Source organism: Syngnathus leptorhynchus, chromosome 9, assembly GCF_054491065.1.
Source record: "Syngnathus leptorhynchus isolate UIUO chromosome 9, UIUO_Slep, whole genome shotgun sequence".
Classification (NCBI taxonomy): domain Eukaryota; kingdom Metazoa; phylum Chordata; class Actinopteri; order Syngnathiformes; family Syngnathidae; genus Syngnathus; species Syngnathus leptorhynchus.
This window is the reverse complement of record NC_141203.1, coordinates 7,454,453-7,478,551: the sequence shown is the minus strand read 5'-3', so window position 1 is coordinate 7,478,551 and position 24,099 is coordinate 7,454,453. Positions and strand designations below refer to the sequence as shown.

The following is a 24,099-nucleotide window of genomic DNA, read 5'->3' as shown; positions in this document are numbered from 1 at the left end:
ATCCATAGAGACGGTGATGTCCAAACGCATTTCCTGCCTGAGAAATGGGGAAGTTGGTCCCAAAACTGACAAAATTCCTCTCAAATCTTTTTTTTTTTTTAATCTGAGTGGTTTGGTGAATGAGTTTCATTTTTCTTTTTTTAGGAAGGCGTTCACGAGTGTGCCTCTACTGTCCGACGGTAGCCTCACTGGCACACAGACCTGACCTAGAATTGCTACTTAGATTTCGGAGCAAACCACTTGAGCGCAACGGATAGGGGTGCTACTGTCGGCGGTAGTGCTAGTAGAGCGACGTCAGGAAATCTTGACTGGGATGCAATGGAGTAGGACCACTGGAAAAACTCGGGTTAAGGGGGGGGACGTGTTTGTATTTTATTATGGAGCCGCGACCATGTTGTGATTTGGGCTTTCCGTGAAGGAGGAATTAAAGGAATTTAAAAGTCCCAGGTGAGTGTCATGTTTTTTGCTGGCCCTCGACGAATCCAGGTGGATAAGAAAAACGAAAAGTGTCGCCAGTGGAAGGGCACAGTTCGCCTCCTGGCAACGGGGCACACGCGAGTTCCTCCTCCCGGGGACATCTAACTCCGGTATCCGTCCGTCTCCCCTCCTGAACGACACCCCCTCCCCACCCACCAACCCGAAGGCTCTTCGGCTGCTGGCTAGCAAAGCCCCGCGTCGCGTCCACAGCCGTGGCGGACAACCGAGGCGCTCCTTTTCCACGTTACAGAAGCCCCATTTTTTTCTGCCTCTCCCCCTCCTCCTCCTATTCCCACCAAGCAACCAGCGCGACAAAAGCGGATTATTCACGATGGTCTCGGCATGGCGCAAAAGCCGCGGAGAAATGCTGATATTTTAGCCGCCGACAGCGGAGGACCGCCCGATCTTGTTGGGAAAATGGAAAAAAAGGATACAATGCTCGCCGTGCGTGTTGTGCATTCCACTGGAGCTCCGCGGACGTGGGGTATTGTATTTTTGTTGTTGTTGTTTTCATAAGAAAAAAAATTGCTCTTTGGTGTGATTCGTCTACGGCGGCGGCGAGAGATTATAAAGGCCTTGAGCCTTCTCATTTTAATTGTTACATTGTTAACTGAGCTAGCATAACTTGAACAACGCACGCCCGCCGACCGAGGGCCCTCACACTGAGGGCTTTTTCTTTATGAAGCCACGGTGAGACCGTGATGGCACCTCTCGTGTTGCGTTCGCGGCCAGGCGAGACGTCGTTGTTCTCTCCGTCCACTGGCCTCCCTCTTCGGGGAAGACTTTGTTTGTGCTGGCCGAGAGGCTCCATGAATGCTCAAGTCCTCCTCCCACCCCCACCCCCACCACAGCAGTAGCTCTGTGGCCAAAAAGGAACAACTTTTTTTTAAGGGGGGAAAAATGGGAGAAAAAAAGTTCCTGGAGGTTTTTTTTTTCAAGCGCCATTGACTTGACTTTTTTTTTTTTTTTAATCCGCCAGGAGTTCCAAGTGGGGCGCTGAGATTCAGTGGGGAGGTGGGGGACTCTCGAGACTTTCGACTGATGCGTAGCCAACGTGTGCTTTAAGTTTATTTATAGTTTGGGGTTTGTAGCCATGTGAGTGTATTTTAGGTGGCCGTTTGTGAGGAAGTTTGTGCGGCTTTGTGCTGTGTCACACATAGTATTTGAAATGTGCTCAAATGTGTGTAGCTTTGTTTCTTGCATTGGACCAGAGCCACAGGTTATTGTCGTGCTAGCATAGCTTTTTCTTTCTTGTGTCCACAGACAAGGTGTAACAATTTGGTCTCAATTTTTGAATAATGGTAAAAAGCCTTTTTTTTTTCTTGTCTTGTCACACAATTGTAGCCTTTTCAGTGATGCTCTTATCAGGTAGGGGCAGGTATGGGCTTAGTGTCACCCACAACTAAACATGCTAAAGCTAATTAGCTTGCAAGAGGACCCTGTTCACATTTTTGAATAGTTTAAAGATGTTATAACTTAGTTGAAATAAGCTTGGCTCATTTCAACCAAGGCCAAAGTTGCTAAAGTTCTCAATTTGACACAATCCACACAGATTTTAGTTTTAGCATTCTTAAACATATGTTGTCATCTGCTGCCCTATAAATGTACGCAAGTTGTAGAATTTTAATATACAAGATGTAGATGTGACAGTTTGAGGTGTGATATAGGTTAAAATGGCAAATCCTGAACCCCTTGTCACGTAAACATGCCCCATTGACTTGTCTCGTATGCATACTGAATTGATGGAATCTGGTTGCAACATTTTGAACTATTATTGCCTGTCAAAATGGAAACTACAGACCTCGTCATCCTGAACTAAAAAATGCTACTGGTTTTAATTTGACACCATCAACTGGCTCTTCTGGTTTTATTATGCGTAAATATGCCCTCCTGTGTCATTTATCTATGAAACATCCACAGGACAATGAAATATGAAGTGTAGATGTGTGATTTTGATTTTGACAGAAGGGTGTTTGTCGTACATAGCCTCCACTCAGAAGCCCCTGGTTTGTTAGCTGGATTATTCACCTCTGGTTAGCAATGAAAGTTTAAAAAAAAAAAGAAATTGATAAGCCCTCGAGACAAAACAAGAGTAACACCACAACACTACATCATGATAGGTGTATTGTACTTTTTGCAGTACCCGCGTTCTAATACAAACGACATTGGAATACAAACTTACATGGTATAGACTGACATTTTGAACTGTTATTCTGTGTTACCAGCGCTAAATGCTCCAAGTTCTTACTATAAAAAAAAAAAATTATATATATATATATATATATATATATATATATATATATATATATATATATATATATAATTTTTTTTTTCTTTTTTTCTTCTTGTTCTTTGAATACCAACAGTTGACACCTTTTTTGCTTGTTGTTTTGTTCTCTTCCTAAGCATACACAGGTAATGGAATTTAATGTGTACCCACCCCCCGCCAGGATCAGCAGTTCAGATAATGGATGGACTGCAGACAGTCAGTGGTTAACTAGTTAGCTGCTAATGCTAGTGGCCTTGTTGTATGTATATTCTTCCAATAGCATCCCCCTGTTGAGCTCGGTACTGCTTTGGGAAGTGTCGCACGTTCATGCTTTCGTGCTTCTGACCGGAGGTTTAGTAAGACATGATGAGGTGTTGCTTGATGTTTTCTTTATTTCTGTATATGGCTTTGAAAGCCTTATTTGGTCATATTTCAAATTTTGCAATCATATCAATGTCAATATGCCACTTAGTTGTCATCATGTTAAGACCTTTTTAGTAACCCAATAAGGTTCCCATGTGACAGTTTATTTCATTTTAGGCAGAAGTACTTATAATTGCACTGAAAACCTTTTTTTGGTGTGTCTCAGAAGAAAGCATTTTATGGCCTATGTGTATGTGCTGTCCTGTCCAAGCTTGGTTTCCATGCACACAAGGCACACTTTTTTATTTGAAGACTGAGGGCCCCCTCAATTGCTAAGCAACACCACTGTCTGCTTGCATCATTTATTTATGCGATGCACACAGGTTCTTATTTATCTCTTCTTTCAATTCAACGCTGTCGTCTTTTCATTTTAGCGAGCCGTCATATGTTTGTCGCCAACAAAATGGTGCCCGTCTGGATTGGGCTCTGATTTGGTTGATTTTCAAAACAACATTTCCCATTGAAATGAACTGCGTTTGGAATTCAAGGGGTCCTTGGTCTAGAACTGTCCCGGGATACCACATTTTGAGGTTACAAGTGGTGCACTATTAACAAGGCTGCGCAGGAGCGTAGAAAATGTTTACTTACTTGCAGGTTCGGGTTACATTGCCGTTATAGAACAGAACTCAGTCATAAACTGAGGAACCTCTTGTAATTTGTTCCAGAGACCAAACTGTCTCCATAGCAAGACCTTTATTTGCACAGGCTATTTTTTGATTTATTTATATTGTCATACAGAGATAAATGAACCATTCTGTTAAAAACAATCACGCACTTTAATAAACCTCCCGTGGCTGATACTCCCAGCTCATTTTTTCACATTATTGTCACACGAGTATAAAATTCAATCAATTTAGTGTATGTTAAAACAGCAGAACACGCTTCATCACAAGCTACCCCGTCAGTCTAGAGAGTAGCCAACGAAGCAGAGTCCATCTTTCCTCGGGCAACATCTTAAACAAACGGACGCAAATGTGCAGACGCCAGTCACTGAAGTTCATCAAAAAAATGGGAATCCTATCAAGCTGATGAGAACTGAACACAAATAGGCAGAAAATTCCCCAAATAAAATGTGTAACGATGCTAAAATTAGCTTACCGGGGGCATCACTTCCACCTATCCACATGACTACACGACTCCTGGCAATCATCTCTGAGTAGCGTGACACAGATTCTCAATTTTTTTTACGTAGCTCTGCATACAAGATGGAGCATATATCCCTCACAGCTTCAAGTTGAAATGTTTGGTTGGAAAAGGAGCCTAAAAAGTCAGTGACCTCAAACTTTTTCTCCGCTTTCCGTTTGCTCCATGTTGTCATGTCATTACGAGCGACTCGGTGCTTTTCCTCGCCGTTGCACTTATTTGCTTGTCACCCGCTGAACCGAAGTTGTCTCTCTCTGTGTGTTGCAGGTGTGAATGACTTGTGGCTGTAGGGTGTCGTGAGCGGGCAGCTAGCTTCCTGCGAGTGTACACGCCTGCGCGCACACACAAGCTCGCAGCCTCCAGGGGGGAGGGGGCTGACTACAAGGGCTCCGGCGGCAAGCACACATCGGTGCCCAGGAGACCTGAGGCCTGGTCCTCCATATGAGGCCCTGCTCAAGGGGCAGGGGGGGCTTCTGAGGTAAGTCAAACTCAACTCTGCTGCACTCTTTCGACCCTGTTAAACACAACCTGTCATTGATTCTTTTTCTTTTGCATATTTTTGGAGAAACTACAATTTGTAGTGGTCAGAGCATTGAAAAAAACATTTTTAAGATGTATTTTCGAAGTGGCACGTAATCTGATTTGGGTCAAACGCCTGCCTCTGATTTCTCCAAATAGCAAATAAAAAAATGTCTAAGAGGAAATCCTGGAAAAAGAAATAATCACATCCGAGTTGTCCGTCTCTATAATAAATCGTTTTAGTGTTTTCTATAACATTCTTTGCTGTCACAAGATCCTTGCCGCAGTATATTAAAATTGTGTAATCACCCTTAACTCTGATGACATGCATGGCGGCAAAGATTACAGTTTGTGCTTGGGAGTTGAGTTTTTTTTCACATAAACACAAAACACACCTGGTTTTCTGCTTCTCTTGTGTTTTAGTCAATTTGGCTGTATTTGACCAAATAGTCAGTACAAAGAAATTTGTATGGTACCCTATGTGGCGGTATAACAAAGACACAAAAGCGAAAGACAATACCAGTGCATGGGTATTTGTAGGCGCCTTTCAAGGTGCTCAAGATCACCTTACAACAGTAATAAAAACGTAACGATAATTAGGTATGCCGTAAAAGAAAGGTCATAAAATGTGTGAAAGTCAGATGGCCTATGCAGATGGAGGCCTTTTAAGACAGGATTTAAATTGTGGAGGTAGTCGATATCCTGGAGTGACCGTGGAAGTGAAAGACTTTGCTTACCTGGCTGAGAGCGACAGACCCAAAATGGGATAAACAAGCTTGAGGTGCAGTGGGAAGCATTAAGGGAGACGGGTGGAGAAGGTGCGATGGGACCTTGCAATGGATGAGGGCAGATGAAGGGAGCGGGTGAGAAGGAGATTGGAGCCCGTGCAAGTTCTCGAGTATGGGAGTGAATTCTGATAATGGCCATTTGTGGAGTTATCACGCTCATAAATCTCATAAGATTTGCTGATGTCTTGACTGTGCAATATCACCAAAGATGATGTTTGCTTTATTTTTTATTTTTGCCAGAATCATTTGTAAGTCTGCACCGTATGTATATTCAACCACCGTGCAACTATAAAGACTCTGGCGTATATTCTCTCGCTTGACATTTATCTGCGAAGGCATCGATAGCTTTGTCGTGATGGGAGGAAGCCCCTGAGTTGCGGTGTTAATGATTCCAGAGGAATAAGGACGTCATGGGCCGCGCCACTCTGCTCCATCTGCATGCTGTTCCGTCTTATTCTCCAATTTGGACACAATTGTGGACAAAACACGGTCATGCTGCTCCTCCTCACATCTCTGTCCAGGCAGTTTATTTATCTGCTATCTAATCCCAGCGCATGTCAACTGAAAACCGTGGGGAGGTGAAGGACGCCCGGGAAATGGATATTGATGGAAGGCAGCAGAAGATTTATTTTTTCTTCTGTTCATTGGCCTCTCATGTTTCTTTCTGTATTTGTTTGCTCTGTGGGATTTCTAATTAAAACTCCAAAGATTTGTGCTATCTTGGAGGCGGTTTGCTCACTTCCCTACGGAGTGCTTTGTGGGTGAGAGGGAGGGGGGGGGGCTCTCCTTTCCCAGTCAAACAGATAATACGCGTTGAAGTGTCTGCTTGGCCGCCGTATTGATTTTTAGTCTCAAGACTCACTTTTTGTTGTTTCCTCTGATCCATGTTAATGACATCAAAATTCAAGCCATCATGTTAGTTATGCTAGTTAGTTAGTTATGTTTTTTTTTTCTTCATTGTAGTTGCAATTGTTTTCATTCTACAAATGTTTAGGTGGTGCACACATGCATAGTCGAGCATAGCCCACCCGTTCCAACCTTTGAGGTAATCGCACCATGAAATAAACTGGAATGACCAGAAAATTAGGCATTGCTTTTAAGGGGGAGGGCGAGTAGTTTCGGCAAAGTTTTGCTGACTCGCAAACAAACCGGAGAAAAACTATTTTGGCAGAAGTAACGAGCCTCAAAACTGTTAATACAAGCAATGTTTTCCATGGCTCTCCATTTGCCGGCTCACCAAACTTGACTGTGTGACCACATTCAGTTATTCAGCGGCCGTGGTCTGACAGATTCAACTTAAATGGTAACGATGCACTTAAAAACCCGCCGGGGCATTTTCTTTTTAATGCCACTGTTATAATTTTAAGTATATTAACCGGGACACCAAAAAATTGCCACCTATTCTGTTAAATGAACACGTGGTTGTGCGTCACAGGCAGAGGCAATGCAAATTGGAAAACAGCACACACTCGCACACTTTCGGACATACTTTCTTCGCCCACAGTGGTGTCTCGCTCGCTTGTATGAAAAGCATCAAACTGGGTTGAGTAATTCCGAGAGGATTGCATTTGATCCAGTTATTTGCTGACCATGATGGAAATGTCATCAGTTATAAAAAAACAAAAACAAAAAAAACAAAAAATATAAATCATAACATTAAGGGAAAACAGCCACCTGAGATGATTTTGAAAAAAATTTTGGAGCTCCAACGGGGAGTTGTTTTTACACAATCGAGCAAACGAGTAAAAATATTTTCTAAAGTTCAGTCCCACAACAAATTTTGCATCCATTTTCGACCGTAATATTTCAAAAGAAAAGTTACTCTATCAAACTGCTGTGATGTCACACCATTTAGGAGCAGCCATCTCACTCGGTTGTGGTTTCCGGAACCAAACCGAACTGAATGACTCGTACCACTTTGCGGAAACATGGCTGTACTCAAGAGCGTACATCAGCTAGGAAAGGTGGTCTTTGGATCCGCTGGAAGTGACGGATCAGTCCCCCATCCGTCATTCTGCTTTCATGTTTCTCTGCTGTGATTGAAAGCTGTGTGACAACTAGACTCGCCCGCCTGCCCCCGACAGACAGGAGGGGTCTTCTCATTGCTGGTGTTGCCTTGTGGCCTTTGGGATCCTTGCGACAACTACCTGTCTGATTTCTCTGGCACTCAATGGGCATAGCAGATACCTCAATGGATCAACACACACACAAATTGTAGGTTGAACTCTGACGGTGTCTGCCAATTAATTAGGATTTCTTTTGGTTTTACTTCCTAGTCCACCGATCCCCTTCCCGCCATTCACAATTACCATATTAATGACATGACGTAAACGCGGAGAGGCCGTCAATCGATACGGGCGCGTGCATTCATGCACACGGGGAGCGCACCGCTCCCCCCACTTTTAATTAAATTTGTGGTTTCAAAACTCGTCACGCCGCTGAATTAATCAAGCTACCGTCGGATGAAATCATATTGATCCTTAAGTGCTGATTTGACATGTGTTCCTTAAGTACCGCATTCATTTTTCATGCGGTGGTGACACGAGTCGAATGCATTCGGCTTGATTTGCGGCTACGGCGTCCAAGCTGGTGAACGGCGGTCGACTCGACCCCAACGTGTCTGAAGCTTCAAAACTCGACATTGCCGTTTCATGATTTATTTATTTTTTTTTACTACGGAACGATGACATCCAAAAGGATGCCACACCTTGACTTTGGATCTGTCACGTCTGAAACCAGCATGTTTCATCCTGTTTGCTTTTTACCGACTGCGTATGTAGTAATTGTAACTCTTATCCAAAAGATGTATTTATTCATTTACCGTCTAATTACCTTTTGGCGTAGAAGCATACATTTCATGTCAAGAATCCAAAGAGTCATTTGGAAAATAATTCATCTGTTTTGACATTATCCACGTGCCGACATGATTAATGGGATGACACAGATTTTTATTGCGTCGTTAAACGCACTTAATGATGAATTGCCAAACAGTCAGTTCTAAGATTGAGTGAGAGATAGTTTTCTCTTTTATATTTGAATGGATAAGAAACCACTGTTGCTGTACTGAATTGCTAGCGCATTTAGCATGTGGCTAATGGCAAAGCAAAAGATGCCATGTTGTCTAGGAGTCTCTCGGGAGAGAAAAGAGCACAAGTTTGCAAGCATCAAAAGCCATAAAGCGGCCGTGCAGTTTTCAGACGTTATTAGGACAAATAAGTACCGACTCGTGGCTGTCGCGGTATGTGTATAAGCACGCATGTATTTATCTGCGCCTGTATATTTAATTGGGCAGGTCTTAGCCAGTGTGTTTAAAATTCCTCTGGAATGACACACTCGTGCAAACTGGGGTAATTCAGGGACACAGTCTGGCTCTCCAGAGTGCTGCGTTTTATGATGGGGAGGAGGTTGCACATGGCCTGCATTACTGCATTAGTGTGGTTCCTTATTCTCATGGCAGTTGTTTGATAAATAATAAAAAAGACCAGAGGGGCAGTAAGATATAAGGTGCTCCCGTAGCGTTGGCTTCCATATTGTCATCTTCCAGGGTCAACCTGTTGGGCTCGTAGATGATGTGTCGTACAAAGCCAATGTTTTGAGTCACATTCTACTGTATGTACAACAAAATAAATGTTTTAATTTCCCTCAGTAATTCCTCAGTACACATCGTCTTTTCACATGTTTTGCAATTGCTATATTCCAACTTGTATCACATACTTAGAAACAAATGTTTGATGTCACTGTATTGATCGGTTTCCCAACCGTACTTTCCGACAATAGCGACAATGTTTCGGTGGATTGCCAAAGCTTTACCGCGCACTGCTTGAAACCAACACTTCATTTTGAGGTCTGATCGGTTGGAAGGTCAACCATTTGCATTGTATTTTAATGCACATAAATAAGCGATGATACAAGAGAGAATTTCCTGGAGTGGCTGCTGTCTCCGTTGTGTGTATTTAAAGCTTCTTTGTGATTTGATTTATGCAGAAGCAAAACATTAATATAACTGAATTAAAGTATTGCCTCATGCTTCCAAAAGGTCCGTAGAGTTCCTAATGGGATTGACTTGTGGGACTTCCCACAATGCTCTTTGCCACCAGGAGAGACATCCATCCAGCATGAGCAAGAGGAGGAATGTGGTTGGAGTGTGGGAGCAACTGTGAGAAAGCAGGGAGGGAGGAAGGGAGCACGGTCAAGGGACAGGAAGAAAGTACGAGTCTGATGGGGGCTGGGAGATTCTCCTCACAAAATGAGGTTAGCAAAAAAAAAAAAATACCAAGAGCAATAGAACTCGGACACAGTGACCCATCATCTGAGTGACCCTTACCTAGATAACTAAAGTGCAAAAAGAAAAAGCTATTTATTTAGGCACACAGCAAAATTACTTGCTTGGAATTATAGCTGAACCTGTATGTTCGTTCAGGTGTTTATTTTATGACCTGCTCTTTCTGTGGCTACAAAGAACTCTACCTAGCCCATTACACAGTATGAAGGCTGCTTTGGCCAAGAAGGAACCTGTTTGAATTTCAGAGCAGATTACGAAATTTAGTTTCACCTCACTCAACTTGCCTAACTAGGATAGACTCCAGGGGTGGTTCTGCTTCTATCAGCGTCTATTTGTTTTATTTGCAAGTGAATTTTTTTCCCCCTGAGAACATATATAAATATCTAAAACTGATCAGGCTTGTGCTTCCACCACAACTAGCACCTCAACAAAGGCGTACTGGAAAGTGCTGCTCGATATTAGTTGGAGATGAATAAAAGGAATGCAATGAACCAAGCTGAACCATTCCACAAAGCAAGCAGTTCCCAAACAGGTTGGTATGGCTCTGAATGGAGTGTCTCATTTGATTTTGCTGATTGAGTGATTTGCTTCTCACACAATGGATAGGAACTGCCGCTTGAAGTCGAACCATATTGCACATGTTTGCGTTGGGCCGATTTTCCACTTGAAATGTAAGCGATTCTTTGTCTCGTGTGAAGTAGCCGTGCCGGGTTCCAAGAAGAAGCCAGCACTTAGCCGCAGATGCAGAGACGAAATGCAGATGAGCAGAGATGTGCAGTGTGTGTGCGCTTGTGAGTGTCCATTGCCGGTCCGGCCGGCTGCTGGAAGGGGCCGCCGCTCGTGGCGCTGTGCCCGGCCGGGAGTCCGCCAGCAGATGTGTCACTTGTGAGTCAGCTGTGCGCCACTTGTATCGCAGTGTCTGAGGCACAGGCGCCCACCTGGGCTCTCAGCAAAGAGAGCAAATGGTGTAATAACCCCTCTCCTCCTACGGGGATGTCTGTGTCACACCTCCTCGCCAGCCTCTCGTTTCCCTCGCCACTTCCATCATGTCGATGGAGGCGTTGCGGCTTCTGTCACCATGAGATGACAAAACGTGACACTACGCACATGTCGCTTCCCCGGGGATGGAAGAGCCAGCGGTGGTGGGCATGGCGACGGGTTTGGGTGGGTGCTTGACAGACAAGACTGAGGTAGTTAGCTAATATTTGCGTGACTTTCCCTTATGGTAACATTCATGTCAAAAAGACAATCTATGAAATCCGTATCTCTAGATATGTTGCTATCCTATCCTTATTCCATTGTTTTTTTTCTGCCAAAAGATTTTTTGAAACAGGTTGGCTTGAAGAGGTCTCCGCCACTTCCGCCTACTCATGTCAAGTTTGTCACGTGTGATCTCCCGTAGATGTGTGTTGTTGTCGGTGTCTGTCGGCTCCACTGCCGCCCGGCATTCCTGACATTCTGCATGTGTCGCCTTTGAGTTATGATGCCACGTGCGGGGTGTGGCGGCACCTCCGCCGATAAGCTCGCTGGTGTTCCAAAGTTTGCTTTTAATGTAGCTTTTGGTCCGTATTGTGGGTGTCTGCCATCATTTGCAAAAGAATGTGGAAAAAAATAAGCCCCCTGTTGATGCACTTGTTTTACTTCTCAGGTTGTCATCCATCTGGTATAAAACAAGGAGCAGCTTGATGTGTGATTGTCGTGGGGCTTTCTTTGTGGAAAAATAGTGGAACACTAAAATGGCTAAGTCCAAAAAAAGAATTCTTGGTGATTGTAAACAGGATTTAGTTCCAAATACTTCCGGCTGTTTTGAATAAGTATTAGAATTTATTAACTTTGATTTATCTCTCGTCTTTAGCCGTCACGGTCATTTTACTTTGAGCCGAGTGAATGCAGAAATCCACTGCTGACTGCTCAACATTGATCAAAATGTCGCGTAGGTAAGAAGAGAATTTCTAGCACCAGCTTTAGGATGAAGTGATGTCCTTGTGTATAGAAGAAGACGGCCTTTTTTGCATTAGCGTACCTTAATGCTTGCCTTTGCAATCTACAGTATATTATGATACATTCTCAGAAAAGCCGAAAAATGACCAATTTGCCTTAAACAAATAAAGAGCCTAAAGAAGAAATTGTCGAGATAGCTACCGAGCTGATTGAGAGCGGGGATGGGAGCAATACTTTTTTGCGACTGAATTGCAAAGCGGGATTTGCATAAATAAAGCTGCAACTTCGACAGGCCGAGCCGACGGCGCCTCTGAGAAGAAGACGAGCGCGTTTGTTTTTTGGTTATGCCTTCCTGTAAGAAGTGTCAGAAAAATTCCAGTCAATGAGATGAATTAAAATCGGCGGACAGTGGGTTTAATGCGAGGCCAACAACCCCCACCATCACCCGTGTATATCCCACACCATTAACCCCAAATACGAGTATAAATCCTCCCATCTTTCCTCTGGTGCAAATCTGGTGAAGTACCTCAAACAAGTCCAAGTGGCCAAGTCCAGGACGCCGTGACATAAACGTGTCATGAAATGCTACCATTTAGCAAAAAGCCACTCCAAATGGAAAGGGAACTACATGTGCCTTCTTGTCCAGAAGCAGAAAATTGCTAGTAAAAGCTAAAGTGTAGAGATTCCTTCCATTTCCCGTAAACTGCTGCGCAACAATGCTCTGGTGTCTTTTATTGGAGATGAATTATATGCCGCTTTGTTCTGCACTGTACCTTAATTCAGGACAGAGTTCGTTCCAAACATTTTAGAATTTATACGTCATCAGACCAAATGTACTCTTATTGACTAGTCTATGCTAATACAGTAGTAAAATCCGAATTACAGCGATCAGTAGATAATACTGTATTTAAGAATACAAATAAAAAATGTTCTGGTGAGGATAGATATCACACGCTTGAGCACAATATTCGAATTCCAAGAAAGTGAAGTTAGTCGATACTGAAAGGTGCCCAAGGCTGGTGAGATTTGCATGTTAATATTTCTTTCAACTCTTCGACGTTGCTACATTAGAAATGTGTGGTTGCTGCAAGGCCGCTTTCACTGGTGGACATACATGCCTGTATTTCTTAACAAGAGTCAGCACACTCAAGTTAACTTTATTTGGTTAGCCTTACCTTGTATATTAGAATGGTTCAAACCTTAAGGCCCTGCTGTTCCAGCATTTTGTTTGTTTAAGCAAAAACGGAATTTGGAAATGTTGAAAAACAAACTTAGAACATATGACTGACTATAAAGGAACAATTCTGCAACCAGATGTTCAAATCTAACATCTTGATCGCTTAATAATTGTCCATAAGAATTCTGAGGACTCTAGTCCGAATCATTACCCTTCCCTCCTTTTTGAATTTTCTAATCAGTAGACACTACAGAGGGTGAAATATTGAAAGTGCTTTCCATCTTTGAAGAACATGATGAACCACACTGCTTTTTAATTATTTCCTCATTAAAAGCTCTGAATTGCCTCTACCCGATTTTTCTTGCAGACCAGAATGAATGCATATTGACCATGACATTAACAAACCATCATCTTCAAATATAAAATTTTTCATTAATTTTTGTGTGTTTTACCTGCATCCGATTTACTACTGAGTCACATAATTCTGGAACTATATCACAGAGTGCGATCTATATTGAGCACACTGAAGAACTCTCACTCACTGCTGTGTCTTATGTGTACACCCCCCCCCCCTCTTATTGCGAGGTTTGTCCAAACAGTGTAAATTGGACACACAAGGGTTCTCTGTTCTTGCGCTCAAGCAGCCTCCTTATGCCCACGTGCCTTTGCGATATGTCCAGCGTGGACGTAAATCACTTTGCTTGTAGTAGACTGTTGAGAGATTAGCGCTGCTGCCGCTGCTGCTGCTGTAGCAGGAGTCTTGTTTTTCTTTCGCCTCATTCCCAGTGACAACCCCCAACCCCCGCAGAACTCCACCGCTCAAACGGTCCACCTCCTTCTTCCCAGGAGAACTCCGGAGCCAGTTACAATGTCAAGCGTTTGGAAGAGCTCCTAAATATTTTGCGGATGACAATGCAATTTAGCTCACTGGGTTGCGTTCTTATGCAATCCTCTGGTTGGCTCACCAGTACACAAAGGCTACTTACCCCCCCCCGCCCCCCCACCCCTCTGGCTTTACACATCACTGTCTGCTACAGCGAGCTGCACTTAAAGCCACACTTACTTAACCCTAAAACCCCTCTGAAGCTTTTACAGTTGAAAGGTGAAACCATTTTGAGAAGTTAAGCATTTTGGAGCTCAGTTGTGTGTTATCATTTCGGGGCCTTTCATCACCGTTTGATTTGGACAAAAGTTTTCACTCCTTTGTGCAGTTCATTGGTTAAATGTGACTGAACAATGCAGTCGAGCGAGCAGCTTGTAGGCCACACTGACTCCTAGTCGCTTGTCTCAAACTGGTTCCAAAGTCGGTGTGATTTGGTTGTGGCGAGAAAGTAATTTCAAACCATTTTATCTTGGAAATGATCCAATCAGGTTTGACGACGTGCGTAATGGTGACTGTGGATGGGTTTAATAATAAATAGTTAAGAGGTCTGACATTGATGTAAAATGGATTAATCGTGTTTAGAGGCAATAGAGACTTAGCAGTGTTCTTCATTAACAATGGTCGTACGACTCTGACCACTCAAATTTGATAATGCTGGGCTGACCAGGTCAGTATGCATTTTATAAATACTATATATGACACAAGACGTTCCAAATATATATTTCTTAAATACATAAAATCCAATACTTTGAGTTTTGATGATTTTTCTTTCATTTCTTTCTCATGTTCTGAATTGTACATTTCCAGGGTTGTTAGTTGTGACTTATTCTCTTTGGTTTTTCTCAGACTAAAGTCCCCTGTACTATTTCTGTTAACAGCCTCGCTCATGTTTTTTCCTCCTTCTGTTTCTCCACAGTGTGCCCAAGGGCCATTGAAAGCCCCCTTGAGGAGTTTCATAGATACGCACTGAACGAGAAAAGACTCCTGGACTATTGTTATTGTTTTTATACATTTTCTCTTTTCATAAACGCACACACACACATACATACACACACAAGGGCGCGTGCACACACTCACCTAGACAAGGACGTGAGGGAGAATGTTGGAGGTCCAAGAGGAGAGGCCAGCGGCGGCAGGTACAGCAGCGACACATTTCAGCAAGAAGGAGCGAGGCAAGAAGGAGCGAGAGGAGGCCAAGGACGGACGGGGGAACCTCAGCAACCTCGCCAATCCCGGATCCAGGAACGTCCGCGCCAAGGCGCCGCTCGCGCACGCGGGCAGCCCCCACCAGCACCTCACTTCGCCCTGTTCTGTCGTACTGGTAACCCCATCAATGCACTCCAATAGGCTAAAGAACTCCCCATCCACCAACACACAAAGGTAAGTCCTCAGGCCATGTAGCAATTGATCACACCCATTAGTCAGAGCTGCCAACTTATCCCATTATTAGCTCGAAAATGAGCAAAAATAATTGATAGAATATTGCGACATGTTTGACGACATGCGCGGTGGAAGCGAGCAGATGAGTCCAACGTTAGCCCAAAGCTAACGATTTAAAGTGATGGGCGATGACACAAAGGGATGACGCTTCATCGCCAGATTAATGTGTCAATAATTCAGAAGCAACAAACGTGTTTAGGATCATGGAATAATAAAAAAAAACGTGACTTGATACGTCACTATTGTCATTCTTGTCGGAATATGCCAGCTCATTGATTACGATGTATGTATGTCTATCCATCTCGACAAAATCTTCCTTCATTAAGAGTTGATTGCATTTATTATGCATTATTTCTGTCCAGTCGTCAAGTTTTGCAGCATGAGATGACTTGGAGGAAAATGCTGTAAACCGGAGCGTTTAAGGTCGAGGGAAAAACCCCCAAGACAAGTCGTAAACAATGAGCCAACGTGTCTTGTATGGTATTTTCATCTGTCGCGTTGCTGTACTGAAATTCACTTTAGCTCCAACCTCAGCATGTCCTTGCGGCCTCAAGCAAAGGTCCTCGTGTGTCATCCGGAGATGTCCCTGGGTTCAGGGAGTGCATTGTCTTTGGACGTTTTCCTTGCAAACTCATGCTTGAGCCTCTGGAAACAGCTGTCTGGAGTGCCAAAACTCTCCCCGGCGCTCCCCTACTTTTCTACTCCCAGCAGCCTCATGTGTTTGTACATAGAGTGAGCAAGGCTGCGGTTGTGCTTTTTGGACTTGTTGGCATTCGTTACACACTGCTTGTACAAGTGTGTGCGAGGGCGAGTGAGCGAGCGGGAGGGAGGGATTAGGGTGTGGCAAGAAAATTCTCAGAAAGTTGGATTTGTCCTGCTCCACGAGACTGAGCTGCTTTCATAGTGAGCTAGTAAGGGCGGCAGCGCTCGTTGCTACAGGGGACGACCGTGTCTCTGCAATGTTGTATTATTTCCACGGAGAGCTTCAGATGAGGCAGAACATAAGCTTTCAAGGTTAGAAGCTTTATGCCCCATATTGTATAGGAACAACAACAAAACTCAGTTGAACAAATTTATTTATTATTGCACATTAACATTACAACATGAAAATTATGAAAACTAATTCCACCATTTTTTGTCTCTTTTTCTTCCTCGCATCAGCCCTAAACCGAAGACGGAGGCCATGGTACGCTCACCTCCCGTCATGTCCCCCTCCACTGCCTCCCAGATGGACTCTAAAATGCCCAATCAGGGTAAGCCAGGGAGCGCTGGCTGTCAGTCGCAGCCCTCGCCCTGCGATCCTAAGACCCTGGGTGCCAAAGGAGCACAAAACGTGGCAGGGGGCATCGGGCTGAAGAACGGCCAGAGCTTGACCTCCGGCCCCAGCTCCAAAGTGAAAGTGAAAAGGGAGCGAAGCACATCGGTGGAGTCGTTCGAACAGCCGGAGAGCGGAACGCCCACCAGTGAGGAAAAAGGTAAGGGAACTTGATTCATGTGCAGCAGGTTTCAGGGGCCGATATTATTCAGAGGCCTTGTAAAGATTTGCTGTCAGCACCTATGATTTTATAGGGAAATTACGCCGTCTGTCTTTGTAATGAAGCTTTTAACTGCTCACCATTGAAAGAACAGAACAAAGTCTGCAATGCTTGAATGCTGGGTTTTCCCCCCCCCCTCTAACTCGTGATGCCCTCATGCCATCTTGGAGTGGAAATTTAATGGATTGCATTTTTTTTTTTAAACAATAGTGACAAAATGGAGTGAACTTCTTGGCCCCACTTTTGATGAAGTGTCAATTAGTTTGCTGTCTAAAAAAAGAATTACACGACATTGGTTAGCAAGACTTGAACTACATCCAGAATCTTTTCAAGGAAATATTTGAATATGGGGAAGTTGATTGTTGTTGAGTGGACCTTATGTCGCTGCCATTGTAATGGAACGCCATCGTAAACTAAGGACGTCTTGAAATCCCTTTTTTTCCTGTTAAACATTCCCCATCATGTCAGTCATTGTAATGTGCAAAAGTTAAATCATAGCAAATGGATTCTCGGTCGTTAAAAGTTTCATTCAACAACCAAGTAGAGTCCAGTCGTCTCATTTGAACTTTTGTGGTTTTTCTGTTTATTCTGTACCACTATAGAATTGAGTGCGTATACACACACGCCTGCCTCTCTTTGTAACTCACGAGTCCACGATGGCTTTTGTGTGTTTGTGCAGACAGTAGCAGAGTAAAAAGGATGTGTGTGGCAGAGAGGAGGCAGCCTTACAGTGGAGCCGACTGGTGCTCCGGGGGAGAAAGTGACGAAGATGACAAAGGATTCTTCAGTAAGTGTGCTTCCAAGCATGTGTCGGTGGTCCATCTGTTGATGAATTCCACGCACGACTGCACCGCAACACATCCTAAAGCCGCGTCGTCTCGCCGTTTCACAGACTGTAACTCCAGTGACGTGAAGCCGCCGGATTCGGTCGCACATTCTACCTCCAACCCTGGACTCAGCCGTTCCTCCACGCCCTCTCACAATTTACTGGGAGGCCAGAGCTCCACGACGGAACCTGCTAGTGGCCAGAAACCGGGCTCCAAACTCGTCTACGTCTTTACCACAGAGATGGCTAACAAGTAAGGAATCTTGACGTAACACGATTCATTCTCTGAAATGTGCAGGGTGGTTGGAGTGAGAAATTGCTGTTGCGCTTCACTTATTTGGTGAGATGAATACAAAAAAGGAAAATAATCAAGTGTTTAACCAGTGTTAATGATTAAATTGATTACAGAAGCAAAAGAAAATGAAATCCTGATGCCAATAGAGACCAGCGGTTTCCCCACAATGAACTCTCTCAGAGGGTGTGCATATAAAGTGGTCGACTGCTTTCTGATGTTGCCATGATCACTGACTGTCCTTTCCACTGCCACTTGAATACAGATGCGGAAACATAATTGCAGCTGTTGGCTGACATGAGCTTTTCTTCTTGTCTTCAGGGCAGCTGATGCAGTTCTGACTGGCCATACGGAAAACATCATCACCTTCCACATGAAAAACATCTCCAACAGCAAAGACAAAGCTCACCTCCTGGTAAAGACATCTTAATATTTACATTTATCACACATTAACATCATCGCCTCTCTAATCATGATTTTTCTTCTCAAGAACAATGCAGCAAACGCGCTCCGAAATGACTCCAAGCCTTCCCAGCAAACGCCGTCCCATGGCCAAGATCAGAGTCACCAGCCTGGATCCAAGCCGTCCTTAACGGGCATGGCAGAGCCAGCCCAATCCCAGTCCGCCAACCAAGGAAGCCAATCTGGCGTTCTTCCGCAGGATGGCTCATCAGCCGCGGGCATCGAATCAAAGAATCTTCCAGGCGGTAGCCCCGGCAACAACGCGGGCCAAGTTGACCAGACACCCATGAGCCAACCCGAGGCAGGCCTCAATGCTCCCACCGCAGGTGAAGTAGGGCAGGGCATAGGGCCCGGGGGTCCGGGTCTCACGCCCCAACAGCAGCAGCAACAGTTGGCGCAGGAGCTTTTAAATATGGAGGCCAACACAGAAGGTCTATCCCAAGAGCAGTTGGAGCATCGCCAGCGTTCGCTGCAGACATTGCGAGATATCCAGCGCATGCTTTTTCCAGATGACCGCGACGCACCACCCCCTGGGCCTCCACAGTCTCACGGTGGGCCCCACGACGGAGGCCCCGACGGTCCTCCACGGAGATCGGAGCCAGGCCCCTTACAGGCGATGATGGCACAATCTCAAAGCCTTGGTCCACCAGGAGGTCCTCGCCCACAAGGTCCACCCTTTGGACCTCCACATGGACCCAGAGACATGCCTCCTTTTCCACAGGATGAAATGGCTCCCCACATGGGGGGCCCGGGTGGTTGTGGAGACGGTGATCAAATGACCCCGGAACAGGTGGCGTGGTTGAAGTTACAGCAGGAGTTTTATGAGGAGAAGAGAAAGAAACAAGAAATGCAACATCGGCCACTTCCTCCGGACATGATGATGCACCCCCACGGTCCACGCGGCATGATACGAGGACCTCCGCCCCCCTATCAGATGGGCCCCGGAGAGATGTGGGGAGGACCAAGTGGGCCACAAGACCCTTACCCAGACCGTATAGGCATGGGCCCTGGCCCCGGTCCGAGAGGCATGCCTCCCCACATGCAGAGGATGCCCGGCTTCTCCGGGATGATCAATCCTGAGATGGAGGGACCCCCGCGACCTGGCATGGGGTGGCCTGACGACATGCCGCCTCGTATGGGAGACGCAAGAGGGTTTCCTGGTGGTCCGGGGGCCATGTTCTCTGGCCCCGGCGGTCGAGGGGAGCGCTTCCCAAACCCTCAGTCAGTTCAAGAAGCAATGTTCCATCAAGGCATGGGGGGAGAGAAAGGCCTTCCCCCTGGCATGATGATGGACATGCAAAGGATGATGGGGCATCAAAGAGGTGGAATGGAACCAGGAAATGGCATGGGTATGTTTCCAAGAATGCCCGGTGACGGTCCTATGAGCCCATCGTCAAGGCTCCAGGGAATAGGTAGTCGAGAAATGGGTCCTGAGTTCGGCATGGGCCCAGGTCCAGGGCCTGGACCACACATGCACCCTTCCAAGTTACGAGATCCTCCAATGAACATGAGTCCAGACGAGATGATGAGAATGAGGGGAGGACCTCCGATGGAAAACATGGCCGGACAAGGCAGGTCGATGCAAGGGCCGCCATTCCCTGAGCAGCCGCAACCTGGAGACTTTCCTATGGGGCCTGGGCGACCTTTCCCGGGGGGTCCTGGAGGAATGAGGGGGCCGCACGGAGAGCAACCGTTTGGCCCCGAACACAGAGCCACACCTACGGGAGGAAACGGTCGCATGAACCACTTGCCCCCCAATGCCGGCCCTCCACAGGGCCAAAGAGGCCGCAAGCCAGCAGATCTGAATGTCCAAGCAGGTGGGGGTAACTCTCCCAGCGTAAACCCGCTCAAGTCCCCTCCTCTGAGGCAGGTGCAGTCTCCCATGATGGGCTCACCTTCTGGAAACCTCAAATCACCTCAGACACCGTCCCAGCTGGCCGGCATGCTCACGGGCCCCACGGGGCCTCAGGCCCCCCCGGCACCTCAATCATCGGCACCAATGAAGTCACCACACTCCATGATGGGATCTGCGGGAGCCTCTCCTGTTCACATGAGGTCTCCTTCTCTTCCCAATCCATCGCCGGGATGGGCCTCCTCGCCAAAGCCGCCCATGCAGAGTCCTGGAGTGCCACAACAAGGTGGAAAGCCCCCTCTCAGTCTCACCTCACCGAACATGATGGGGAACATGGAGCAAGGTAGTGTGTCCTTTTGCAAGATATTAGCAGCGTTTTTGTAGTTGAACACAGACAAATGCAAATTTTTTGGGGAGGGGACTGTTGTAAGACCATAGTTGAGATATATATATATATGAACCTCCAACTTTACACCGTGTATTTTGCATTATTTATCCATAAAAATATTAGCCTTAAATCATACTATCTGATTGGTACTAATTCCAGACATTCTACAATGTCATCTGTATTATGAGTCCGCTGTCCACTGCTTCCATCTTGTGGTCATACATTTACAATTGACTGTATGAAAAAAAATAAACTCCAGTATGCCAGGAAATTCAATTTTTTTTAATTCACGTTTTTGTACTCTCACCACACAGGCGGTAATGGCCCTGCCCCCGCCCCACCTTCGTCCGGTGCACCGTCTGGCCCAATGTCCCTCTCGGGCAACGTGCCATCGGGGAGCCCTTACACCATCCCACCCGAGCCCACATTGTCCCAGAACCCGCTCTCCATCATGATGTCGCGCATGTCCAAGTTTGCCATGCCCAGCTCCACGCCGCTCTACCACGACGCCATCAAGACCGTCGCCAGTTCCGATGACGACTCGCCCCCGGCACGCTCCCCTAACCTGCCTTCTGTCAACAACAACGGTATCATAGCTTAACAACAGTCTTTCCCAACCTTAATTGATCCAAAGCACATATTTTTTTTATGAAAAGAATGTCATTTCAAACTTATATAGTCTCTCTCACATTGAAAATGCTGCAATAACGGTGACTCATTGAATCATTGTGTGTGCATGTCATGTATGTTGCATGAATGGTCACAGGGGCTTTCAAATCATTATGTAAATTCTGCCATCTAGTGGAAGACCATTTATTTGCTTTGCCTCACGACAGTAGTATATATGTCACTGGCAATGAAAAAAGTGTTCATAGTAAATAAGTAATTTTTGGACCAATGGATAAAAATGTTACCATCACCGCAAAGTAGAATGGGTCCAGTATGACTAGGTTTGTACCAAGAATAATACCTTTTTGTGTTTGTCCACAAGGTATGCCAATGAACCACCAAGGCAATCCCCGCATGATGGGACCCGGCAACTCCGGACCCATGCCAGCCCTCAGCCCCCTCGGTATGAACCCAATGGGATCCCAGCCCCTCTCGCACGGAATGCCCCCGCAAATGCCCTCTCCTAATGCCCCCAACATGGGCCCCGGTATGATGCCCCACGGCATGATGATCCCCACTAATCCGCAAGACCCCGGGATGGCCAACCCACAAATGATGCCCCAGGGACGTCTGGGTTATCCCCACCGAAATCAAGGCTACCCACTCACACAGTCGCCGTCTCAGCAAGGCCCCTTCTCTCCGCACAACGGGCCCGGTGGGCACCAAGGTTTCCCCGGCCACCCCATGGGCTTCCAGGGAGAAGGCGGGCCGATGGGAGCGCGGATGGGGAACATGCCTCACGGGGGCGGGCCGGACGGAAGCATGTGTAAACCGAACACCCCCGGAGGACCCGAGTTCAACAACATGCAAGGCGGCTTCAGCGAGGCGGACCTTCACGAGGTGATGCGGCCGGGAGCGTCCGGCATCCCCGAGTTTGACCTGTCCAGGATTATCCCTTCGGAAAAGCCCAGCCAGACTTTGTCTTACTTCCCTCGCGGCGGGGGGGACAACCCCGGTGGCAAACCATCACATCCTTCCGGCTTTCCCATGCAGGCCATGATGGGTGACGGCCCCCCGAGAATGGGCATGCCCATGCAGGGGATGGGGGGGATGCCGGGGGGTCCCGGTGGGGGCATGGGGCCCCAAGACATGCCCATGGGCAACCCCAGCCACAACTCCATGCGCCCGCCGGGGTTCATGGGCCAAGGCATGATGGGTCACCAGCCCCGGATGATGTCCCCGGGCGGCCCCGGGGGAATGATGCAGGGACGTCAAATGGCCCACCCCGGCCCGGGCGGCTCCCCTAACATGATGATGTCACTGCAGGGCATGGGCGGCCCCCCGCAGCAGACAATGATGATGGGGGGGCAGATGAGGGCCCGTGAAATGGACATGGGCTTCAGTCCGGGCCCTGGAATGTTCTAATCCAGAAACTTTGTACCTGGAATGTTCTGGGAGGGAGTTAAAGGCAAAGTGAGGAAGTATTATCCAAAAACAGTGGATGTACCCTGGAATCAGATAAACAGAGACACCCGGTCACGTCACGCTTTTGGACTGCGGGGACTTTTTCCCAGTGGAGGTGGGAGTACTTTTTGCCACAAGAACAATTTTGACTTATGAACTTCAGAATGTATGGAATTGTTGTGCATTGGTTTCGCTAAAAAAGAAAAAAATTACAGTTTTTGTGTCTTTGGGGGGAATTCTCATGAGGAGTTGGACAACAAAGAAGAATCAAGTCAATATGGAGATGCTACAGTATATGTCCATCTTATTTTTTTTCCTTCTCCGAATTAAGAACAAAACAAAATCATAGATGTGGTATGGAACAAGATTGAACAGGATCGAGAATTAGTGCTTTGTGAGGACTTGGGTAGAACTTCATCTTGTCTTCATTGTTTTTGACTGTTTCTGTACAGTATAGACATGTGAGCGTGTGTGATATGAGTGTGTGCGTGCGCGCGCGTGTGTGTAGGCATTCTATCAGTGACCTCTCGACTCCTCTTACCTGACTTTACTTGGGGGAAGGAAGCCCCCCCCCCCTCCCCTAAAAAAACAAAACTGTACTGTTTACCATTGGTGGGCTATTCGAATATTAGTCTATTTTAATTTCCTTTGTAACTCCAGTGTATAACAAACCAAACTATGACCTCATTAAGATAATAGTATTATTAAAAAAAGAAAAAAAGAAAAAGCACAAACATGGACCGTCTGCCGAAAGCGTCTTTTTATTTTTAGCCACATGAAGTGTGTGGGGGGAGAGATCCTGAGGGGCTTTGCAGCACACAATACCACACATTATTAGAAGTTGTGCTGAAACTTCCAGGATTACTTTCGCCAGCGTACATCCTATTGCTAATACCCAGATGTGTTATGTGTGTTCTTGTTCCTGTTTTTACTTTTTTGTTTTGTTGTTTTTCGACTCTTGTTGACTCTGGGTAAATCATTCCCATAGCAATAATCCCTTCCCGCCCCTCTTCCCCCTCCCTCCAACGGTCCGCAGAGTGGGCTCAATGTCGAATCGGGCGGGGTATGCCAGGTAACATAGAACTAGAATTAGCTAGATCTGGTGAAAGGATATCAAAAACGAGAGCGCGTGCGGGATGCCAATGTAAACGCGCACTGCTTTTTGCCATCCAGTTGACTTCCTCTCTCTTTTTCTCTGTTGTATAAGCTTGTCATGTGTTTCTCCGTTGGCTTTGGTGCAAATAGTCTACCAGGGCTGTGGTGATGGACTACAAATAAAAGATATTGTTTTGGTATATATTTATATGTCCTCGTCCGTTGCGCGCATGT

General features: G+C 46.0%; 1 protein-coding gene across 3 annotated transcripts; it reads left to right on the top strand.

Annotated features, from left to right (window-relative positions):
• The first annotated feature begins 183 nt into the window (after nucleotides 1-183).
• Nucleotides 184-24,073, top strand: bcl9 (BCL9 transcription coactivator). Of its 3 annotated transcripts, none has more exons than XM_085919834.1 (10): nucleotides 184-447; nucleotides 4,580-4,790; nucleotides 14,819-15,282; nucleotides 16,504-16,817; nucleotides 17,557-17,664; nucleotides 17,770-17,956; nucleotides 18,317-18,410; nucleotides 18,486-20,652; nucleotides 21,012-21,284; nucleotides 21,689-24,073. In XM_085919834.1, exons 3-10 carry the CDS (start codon nucleotides 15,002-15,004, stop codon nucleotides 22,729-22,731), a joined length of 4,467 nt encoding a protein of 1,488 aa, XP_085775960.1. In that variant the 5' UTR covers nucleotides 184-447; nucleotides 4,580-4,790; nucleotides 14,819-15,001; the 3' UTR covers nucleotides 22,732-24,073. The 3 variants fall into 3 exon arrangements, with proteins under 3 accessions (XP_085775960.1, XP_085775959.1, XP_085775961.1); XM_085919833.1 differs by having other exon boundaries at nucleotides 184-961; XM_085919835.1 differs by lacking the exons at nucleotides 184-447; nucleotides 4,580-4,790 and adding an exon at nucleotides 6,451-10,433.
• The last annotated feature ends 26 nt before the right edge of the window (nucleotides 24,074-24,099 follow it).

Bases quoted from the DNA above. Each gene is read 5' to 3' on its own strand.
- bcl9 (XM_085919834.1), top strand. From the start codon at position 15,002: ATGTTGGAGGTCCAAGAGGAGAGGCCAGCGGCGGCAGGTACAGCAGCG. The intron at 16,818-17,556 runs GTAAGGGAACTT...GTGTTTGTGCAG, and splicing joins GCCCACCAGTGAGGAAAAAG to ACAGTAGCAGAGTAAAAAGG. The intron at 17,665-17,769 runs GTAAGTGTGCTT...GCCGTTTCACAG, and splicing joins AGATGACAAAGGATTCTTCA to ACTGTAACTCCAGTGACGTG.